At 36.2% G+C, this 9523-nt stretch overlaps 1 protein-coding gene and 1 long non-coding RNA gene across 2 annotated transcripts; one reads left to right on the top strand and one right to left on the bottom strand.

The window, feature by feature from the left end:
* Positions 1 to 3895: 3895 nt before the first annotated feature.
* Positions 3896 to 4249, bottom strand: LOC110030064 (non-specific lipid-transfer protein 1-like). Its single transcript, XM_020732607.1, has one exon. The coding sequence runs from the start codon at positions 4247 to 4249 to the stop codon at positions 3896 to 3898; it is 354 nt and encodes a 117-aa protein (XP_020588266.1).
* Positions 4250 to 7890: 3641 nt separating this feature from the next.
* LOC110030061 lies at positions 7891 to 8386 on the top strand. The gene is made up of 3 exons (XR_002294616.1): positions 7891 to 7962; positions 8033 to 8098; positions 8197 to 8386. It is a non-coding gene; the product is annotated as an uncharacterized LOC110030061 (long non-coding RNA).
* The last annotated feature ends 1137 nt before the right edge of the window (positions 8387 to 9523 follow it).

Below are 9523 nucleotides of genomic sequence, written 5' to 3'. Positions count from 1 at the left end.
TCCTAGGTTGCTAGTTAAAACATCAGCTGGAGAACTATAACCTGTATTGGAAGAAGTCAGATGAAATTTATAAATATTTTTTTATCAATATGAGGTTATTTAGTTTGGCCGTAGCCATCACTCCATCATGGTGGACCATTATGGAAGTGGTGGATTATAATCCACCAAGGATTTTTGACCTATCTTTGGATATTTAATTGGAGCATAATAGTTGATTGATGGTTGACAACTGTTTATGAAATAGGTTGGATGGAATCGACCAAGAATTTTTTATCTATCCAAGATTTAGACAGAGTGTAGTAATGCCTGACAATCATAGCATATTATGAAAGTGGTTAATTATAGTCCACCAAATATTTTGGGTCTATGTGAAGCTATTTAGTTTTAGTGGAACAATCATTCGATGAACATAGACCATTATGGAAGAGTTTTATTAGAATCTACCAAGAATTTTTTACATATGCAAGGCTGTTTTGTTAGACGATAGCAGTCACTCTATGACCTTAATTTATTATGGAAGAGATCAAATCGAGGCCCAATGGGATCGATTAAGTCTAGAATGAGGTGACAAAAATATTTTATGTTTCTCAAATCTGGGGTGTATGCCGATATGGGTTGTACATCTTCTTGGAAATAAGATTATAGTCATATTCAAGAATGACATATGATAATTTATTTCTTATTGCTTAGTTGATTTACCACCCTCTAATAAGGGTATTGCCTAAATAAGTTTGGGTATGTTGTATAAAGCAGTTAATGTATCCAATTTTGAGAAGGTTAGCATCTTGTTATGGTTGGGGAGAAACTTCAATATGATGAGTGAGTAGAGAGAACATTCTAATTGAACATCTCCTATCAATAGTTTATCTTATGGTCAATTTTTAGATGTTGAAACGAATGTCCACTTAAAATTATGGTGAAAGTTACCCCCATCTTAGAATTAGTTCACATAAACCTCATGTTTGAATAAAATATAGGAAGACTACTCATCATAAATGTCCCCAGAACATTGACGTGAAGGAACTTTTGAGGCTGTAGTAAAGGTTGCCTTGTATTCTACAACTAATTCGCATAAAATTGATGAAATTCATGAAGACTGTCACACCACAATATGCCATCGAATGTTGACATGAATGACATTTGGAGATTGCAGTGAAGGTTGCCCCCTCAATGAAGAATGCGACATAAATAATCTTTTAGTGAATTTCTATCACTTTGATAAATTCTAAAGATGATAGAGAAGTCTTTAAATACATATTGATTTACGATGAATTACTTCACAATCATATTATCAAGTTCATCATATGTATGAATGATCCATCCTGAGAATGAATAAAATGTAGTTTGCACTTAACCTTTATGAGCAGTAGGAAAAATTGTCAAAGGAGCATGAAAAAATCTTGCTATATGATTATTCTATAATAATCAAAGAGTTCATACTAGTTAGATGCCTATCATAAGTATCAATTCTTTAAAGCTTGAACTCTATTTGAACAGGGTATTGAAGGACGATCTCAGCTAAATAAGGAAACTCTTGAGAGCTACACCAAGCAGAGAAATGACTTCTATACCTTAGAGGGAACTCTTCTTACACTAGATATCATAACTCATCATGGATTACATAATCAGGTAGACCTAAGTTATCAACACATATTGAAAGTTTGCAGCTAGGCTTGAATATAAAGGATAGATGTGTAGTGCTAGCAGTGTTTAGGAGTGCGGGAGAATGCATGCGCCCATGCAAGCCTACTGGTCAACTTGCTTGAGAGGAACTTCAGTGTGTGGAGGGTGTGCTAATTGTATACCTCTAATAAATGTATTTTTAGGTAGTTGTGCCCCTCCAACATGCACAACCTTCAATTGTGGAGTCTTCATAAAAGTTGGAGGACCTCATTTCGAGACTCGTCCCATCTTTGTACACTATTATTAAGAGGTGCAAATGAGGTTGGTATTATAGACTCAAGACTGTGTCATGAAATGACAAGTATTATAGTAAAAATCTCATGTATTATGTTTGTTAGTCATTGTAGAAGTTTGGAATTTATAAATGAGACTTTGTTTCTCATAGATGGAGTCAAATTATTGTGTGTTGGAATGCTTACAATGGTAGAGTGATATTTTAATATTTTTACATTACAAGAAGATCCAACATACAAATTGATAAATGAAAAGTAGTCATAGGGAACACTAGAATTTTTGCGTGGAAAAATTCAGGAAAGAAAAAAAATTATGGGGCCTAGTGCAGTCAAAGTAATCCACTATTTACTTATAAGTACATGAGTGCACTTTTTTCTTGAATTAGAGAAGGTGAAATTACAAAGTTGATATTTATAGTTGTACAACATTAGTTTAGTTATAATAGTGATGATTCAACTGCGATTACTGTGGTCTTTACTTATAACAAAATTAATTAGCCACAAATGTCATAATTGGTTGATACAAAGGAAGAAGTTGTCTATAAAGGGTGTAGTTAATGGCTACAATAGCAGTAATTGGCTATAGAGGTCGTAATTGAAGACTGTAATGTAGTTGGCCACAAAGGTTTTAATTGGTGGCTGTAGTGGCAGCCCGCAAAGATTGTAGTTAAAAACTAAAATAGTAGTAGGTAGCCAAAAATATGGTAATAAGTAGCTACAATATATTTAGTTGGCTGCATAGGTCGTAGTTGGAAGTTTAGATAGCAGTAGTTGGTCACAAAGGCCATGGTCAGTGACTACAAGAGCAACAGTCATCCATTGTTGCTGTAGTTGAAAATTTTGAAAGTTATAGTTGGCCACATAGCTCATATTTGGTGATTGGACTCCTCTCAAGGAGAACAGGGTTATAATTTTTTCATGAACACAGCTTTTATCTCTATACAATATAAAAAAAGTACAAGTCTTAGGAACAACTACCATATTTTGGCTATGATGGTTGCAATCAGTTGTCGTCGGGAGTCGTTGATGGCAAGTGGTAACGACCAATGATGGTCGATGGTGGTTGTCGGTTAAGGACTCCAAAAGTTATCCTAGGTTTTCAATACATGCGTTATATGTTATAGACATATTTGGAATACGTTGTTTGAGAGCAGAGGTCATTGGTGGTAGAAGGTTGAAAACATAAACCAATGGAAGTCGATAGTGGTCAACGATAGTCTATGGCTATGGAGGGTGAAGTAATCACATGACCTTCAGTACAGAGCAGGTTTTTGAATTCCTCTTCTTTCTTCCCCTAAAGTGAAGAGAGGGGATCTATTTATAGCCTGTAGGGGGAGACACGTTTTGATCTTTTGATAAATAATTTTTTCATACATCTGATGGGACGACCCATATTGATAAACATTGATATCCAATGTGTTGATATGTGCTTTAATGGTTTGATCTAGGCTTGATTTGACCCAGTTATAATCAATTTTGGTATCATTGGGCTCTTTCTATTGAGATGATCAGTTTAAGTGTAAGCTTACTGAAATTAGGGTCCAAATGATCTTAAATTTGATTTTTAAAAATCCTTCATATAAATGCATCGAGATTTGTGTTAAATAAAAAATATATTGACGACACAACAACGTTTGATCCAGGTCAACAAAACAATTCACACTATGTGAAAACAAGAATATATTTCAATCCATAATTTTTAAGATCAAACACACATTCACAAAATCCCAAAGCATACACGAATAGCAGTAATTCCCAATATACATGTAAAATAAATATCTTGACTTGTTTAAGCTTTGCACCCGTCGGTCCAAGTGAGATTCAGCCAGATTCTTTCATACACACAAAAAACATTGCAAGCCTGCTCTTAGTTGATCCTGCAACATCAAACCATTGTCAAAAAGTCGTCAAATCAATCCAAATAAAACAAGCAATTAATAGTACCAGAGATGCGTGCAACAGAAAGATTAATTATTTAATTACTTGGAGCAGTCTGTGGATGGGCTGAACTTGTAAGGGAGAGGAATGCCACACTTGTCCGGGATAACAGCGGCACGGCTGAGCTCATCATTTGATGCACCCGAAGCCAAAGACTTGAGGCAGTTGCAGGCGGTGCGACGGTCGTCCGTCGTCTTCGCCGCATTTACCAGGCCGCTTAGTCCATTGCAGCAATCCGACGGCACGTCCCCACCGTTTCTTATATAGCTCAGGCATGGCAGCAAATCGAAGTCCACCTCCGCGCAAGTCATTGCTGTCACCTCCCTCGGCGTTCTAGCCACCATTGTCATTGCCACTACTATTGCTATCGTTGTCACCGCTGCTGCACGAGCCATGCCTGGACTAGATTAAATTTACAAGTCTTGTTGTTTCACTGACTGGTTGGCTTGAATGTGATGTTGGTTGTCTCAATTTATATGGATCGGGGATGATTTCGCAATCAGAGTAATGTTTATGCCTTGCCAATTTTTTTTGTTTAGATGTTTTGAACATTAGTAGACGTGTTATATTGTAATTTTGCTGTAAGCATCAGCGCGGAAGTAGGGGCACTCTGTGATGTAAATGAAGAGAAATGGGAGAATAATACAAAATAAAAGATAGGAGAAGGGAAATGGTGTTTTCTGCTGCAAAGGAATTGGGTGGTGTTGTGAAGAATAAGGGATAGTGACCTGGCCTGATAATGGCATATGAAGGCTAGAAAGTTGCGCGAAATTGTTGGCAAAGAGATTGTAGTTTTGTGTTGCTTTGCATGCTTAAATATTAATTATAAAAATGTTGAATCTTGATCTCACCTTGAATTGCTCCCAAGGAATAGAGTGTCAGACATGAGATAGAGATGGAGACTGGTAGAAAAACACTCATTAATGAACAATAAACGGTTTTATCGATTAGTCTTTCTCATAAAATGATTCAACTATTTATAGAGGAGGGAATACAATATGTGAGGTTATATCTTTTTCCCTATACATGATATTTTAGGTATTATATTTGTATGGGTTTACGGTTCGTACTCTCTGACTCGGTCTACTGAACTTAATGGAATTTGGTTAGGCAAACCATGCTTGTTCGACTGTGTTGAATTGGGGTTGTCAGTTGGCCTTTATAGACTTAGGGTCTGTAAGACTACCTCGATGGACTTGGCTTCCCCAATCGATTGTTCTAGTTTGACTATCGATCATTGATCCTTGAATAAGAAGCTCTTTTCAGCATAAAGAGACTATGTTATAAGACAGAGGGTGAATTACATTAATCTGATAAGCAGCTCATTGCTTGATAAGGGAGTCCTTCGGGATGTTCGTGGGTTGTGTTTTTGATAATTCTTTGCTCCTGATGAGGAATCTTAGGGGCATCCTCGAGGTTGCTGATGTTACTTAACTCTTTACTTGAAAAAAGACTGAACTCTTTTCTTGGGTAAGGTTGCAGTGATGGACAATCAATGTCTTTGTTCAACTCAATTAACCTTAGTCCTTAGTTTAGGTGGTCCACGCCTGATCGACCTCCAGCCCTAGTCTATGGGGTTGCATTTGGCCAAATAAGTGGGTTCTTTTGTCTTCCATCAGTGGGCACTTGTTAGTTATACTTTATGTTCTCCTAAATAGTTGGATCTCCTAGAGATTCGTACTAGCACATTTCTGATATACATATTTTTGTTATCTGAATCTCTTACTTCTTGAAAGTGATAGTTGCGAAAAGAATAAGAGTATTAAATGCAAAAAATAAATATCATTTATGTCATAATCAAAGTTTTAATAATTGAACTTTTTGAATTTTCTTTTCCATGATTCTCATAAATAGAGCATAACAATACTCCTTTTTCATACCATATTTACTGTGTTTCTATACCAAATTTAATCGTCTTCCAAACATCTCCATCTCGAACATTCAAAAACCTTCGGATGAGAACTTCAAAAGGAAAATGATGATGGTTGCTTTTGGGTTGTTTGCAACGTAGTCCTACCTTGAGGCAAAGAAGAAATTTCAGGGAGAGAAGAGGTCAAATGGAGAAAAAAGACCACAGAGAAAATCAGAAGAAGAAACTTCCTCCAAGAAGTGAAAGATTGATGAGCCAATAGATCAAGTGGGCTCATTTGATCTACTTCAAAGTCCTCAATGGGGAAAGAATCATGTAGAAGATATAAGCAGGTTAGGCAATCTGAACACTGACCATCGACCCAACCTCTTGTTGATGCTCGTGATTAGATGGTTGAACAACCTATGTAGAGAACCGATGGTGCTCCATCATATGAGGCACGAGAAACTTAGGGGCAGAGGACTACAAGCACTCCTCTTTCATCTGATGAGAGAGATGTGTCTTTTTGGTGGTCTTAGTTGGATTGACTCATTGGTATGATGAGACTACGTCTTGCTAGCTAACTTAAAATTTCTTTATCTTTTCTTACACTGACTTTTTATGCAACCAAGGCAATATCAATTGACGAATCACCTCCAGGGGATATCGATCAAGGCCTGACCTCAGATCAGTTGAGACAGCCTTGATGTTGCATAAGAGTGAGGAGAATGTGGTTGACCACTCAAGCATCCCTCCTAAGGCCCACATAGAGGCAACCAATGGACTCGAGATATCCCTTGGATGGTTGGTCTGCTGCCTGGACAAGATGGATGACTCCTTTGCTCGGATGATTGGGATGTAGCAAGAGGAGGCGATAAAGAAGTCGCGGGAGGGGTTGGTGGTCTTATGTCATGAGCCACCGGACGTTCAAGAGACCTGCTCCATGTTTTGGATCTATGCTAAGTCATACTATTTAGATAGGTTTATGTTTGGAAGAGAGGTTTTGTATAAGAGACCGCTTTGGCTAGGGCTTGTCTCGGTCGAAGCAACATATGAAACACTTGTAAAATATTTGGAGTTTAATTTGTAATATATTCATTTCTATTATTATTTTTCTTGAATTCTTTTTTGATGCAATGACGCATTCTCAAAATCAATTTATGATTCTGTGATGTTTATGTTCATGTTACCCAATATATAGAGGCTATGGGTTAGATTTAGCACTTTGCTCTCTAACTTTCATTTGCCCTTTTGTTGGTTCATGCTCCCCTTTCCTTCATTTGGATGGCTCTCAAATACTTGGCTCAATTTTTTAGATTAGTTGTAACAACTGAGAGGTCAATTTTGTCATCAAAGAAAATGAATCTGTTACAAGATATCTCTATCTTTGACTCTCGCATACATCTTCGAGCTATTGGAGGGTATGATCGGGTGATGAACATGTTCGGAGAGGATCTAATTTTCTATCGCGATCAGTTCAAGTGGGGTTTGCAACTAACATATTGCCACAAACTGCGAGTGATTTTCAACCATTATGGAGATATCCTCACCCAAATTAAGCCTAATACATCACTGTCACAATGAGCTAAGTTCTCTACCATCGCCGAGCTAGGATCCTATGGTTATTGAAGCTTTTTTCTTATATGTTCTTATTTTGTGTGAATTCAAACGGTTATGCACAATTTTGTTTGACCTACAAATTTTAGTTGCTTGGATTGAAAATTAAGATCAGAGATTGGATGATGCGCTTCTTGCTTAGGTCATCCTCCAACGGTTGGGGAATTCAAACCATCCCAGTGCCCAAAAAAAAGCGAACAAGGTTGAAGGAAGGTAGCTCTCATTAACCAATACACCGAGCCAGTAGTTCTTAACCAGGTTTTATAGCTGGATAGGTTTTGTTCGATGATAGTGACATTGTGGGCAGATTCAGATAACCAAGAAGCTAAATGAGAGGCTGATAAAACTGCTCAGATTGATAAGAAGAAGCTGTGAGGGAAAGATGACTCCTTAGAAACTGCAGAGGCAGCGAGCAATGGGGCGTCAATTGTGTGCACCATAGAGAGGACCAAAGCCACATACCTTATTTTTTGTATTTCCAACTCTTCAATTGTGATCTAGATAGTTTCTACTGGCAAGTTGACTCTAATTAAGAGAAAATCTATGATTTCTTTGGTAGTTGCAATTCTTCCGAGACACTGCACCGAGATGCTGAACGGACATTGGGCATTTTAGAAGAAAGTGAAACTACAGAGGACAAAGGTATACATCAGTAAGGAAGTGCAATTCACCTTCATTAATATGAATAGTGACTCATATTCTGACTCTGCAGCTATAACTCTAAATGATGCAACAATTGAGGACATCCTCTAGTCCCACAACTTTGAATAATATATTCGTGAGCATAATCTCTTAACCTATGACAATCTATTGATTAGTACTAGCTGATGTCATTTGAGGCTTCACACTTCTAATCTGCACTCCTATTTTCATCAGAGCGGAGGTCATATGAGGCTTAGAAGAGGGCAAAGCTTGGGGAGGAATGAACAAAGGCTGCTAAACAAGCAGGCAGAGGTTGCTGAGAGGTAGTTGGAGGAAGTCAAGGAGAAGGTGCATGGCACATTAGAGAAGTTGTTAGTCGCCTAGAAGGATAATAAAACTTTGAATGGTGAGATGACAATGTTGAAGGCGAAAGAAAAGTTTTGGGCTACTAAGCTAAGCACTTTTGGCTTGGGACCAAGATGGCAATCAACCAGTTTGTGCAAGCAATGCTTGTCAATCCTTAGTGGTTGGAATTGGAAGAATGTGCCAAGCTTCTCTTTGGCTCGATGGTGGAAACATATCTTTTGTGTCGTAGATCTGCTTATTTTTAGTTTTGAAAATATATTTGTTTAGCATATCTTTTGTGTTATTTTTCTTAAACAAATTAGTTTGTTATTAAAAATACTAAAAACATCCAAAAAAATGTTTCGAGTGTTTTTAAAAACTACTAAATATGTTATACATTTTCAAACTTGTTTTACTTTGAATCAAAATATAAACAAAATAAAATAAAAATAATTATAAAAATAAAAAATGATACTAAACAACATTTTAATTTTTATGTTTTAGGAGAGTCTTTAAGATATTATTTTGAAAATTTAATACAAAATAACAACCGGTTAAGAAAAATCACAAAATTTACAAAATTATCATACCACGTGGCGACATATGTCACACATGACATTTATTTTATTTTCTTAAAACATAAACTCTACCTTTGACATTTTGATGGTCAATAATGGTTGCACAACTAAGGGTTTATTTGGGATAACTTTCAGCTAGCTTTGCTTTTCAAACCGCTACCATAGTTTTGTTTGAAAAATTGATTTCATGTTGGTTTTAGAAATTTTTGGGCTAGAAAAGTGCATTTTCAACCTGAACTGTTAAAATGTGGTGGTTGTCAGAAAAATTATAATTTGACTTCTAAAAATTTAAATAAATTTGTAATTGTCACTAAAACTTTTTAAAAAGTTGTTCCTTCTGTAGCATTTCATAGCTAATTCTTCAAACAGCTGCAGCTGCCCCAAACAGATGTTAGTAGTCTACTTGTTATGATTTGTGATTTGACTGTTATAGTTGGAGTAAATAATTTCTCATTCATTTGTGGTTTATTTCTTAATTCATAGCCAATTTACCCAGAAAAGTCAAGGAAATCTGAAACATTAAAATTAAAAATATATTGCATAAATAAATTACCATAAGCTTTTTTTATAGACAGACAAGATTATAAAGTATTTTTCTTAATTTATAATGTCAATAAATTATATATATATATATATAT

The sequence above is a fragment of the Phalaenopsis equestris genome, unplaced genomic scaffold, assembly GCF_001263595.1.
Source record: "Phalaenopsis equestris unplaced genomic scaffold, ASM126359v1 Scaffold000644, whole genome shotgun sequence".
Taxonomy (NCBI): Eukaryota; Viridiplantae; Streptophyta; class Magnoliopsida; order Asparagales; family Orchidaceae; genus Phalaenopsis; species Phalaenopsis equestris.
The sequence above is the reverse complement of the archived record's forward strand: the minus strand, read 5'-3'. Positions and strand labels throughout refer to the sequence as shown.

Excerpts from the sequence above, each read along its gene's own strand:
- LOC110030064 (XM_020732607.1), bottom strand. The coding sequence starts at position 4,249 with ATGGCTCGTGCAGCAGCGGTGACAACGATAGCAATAGTAGTGGCAATG.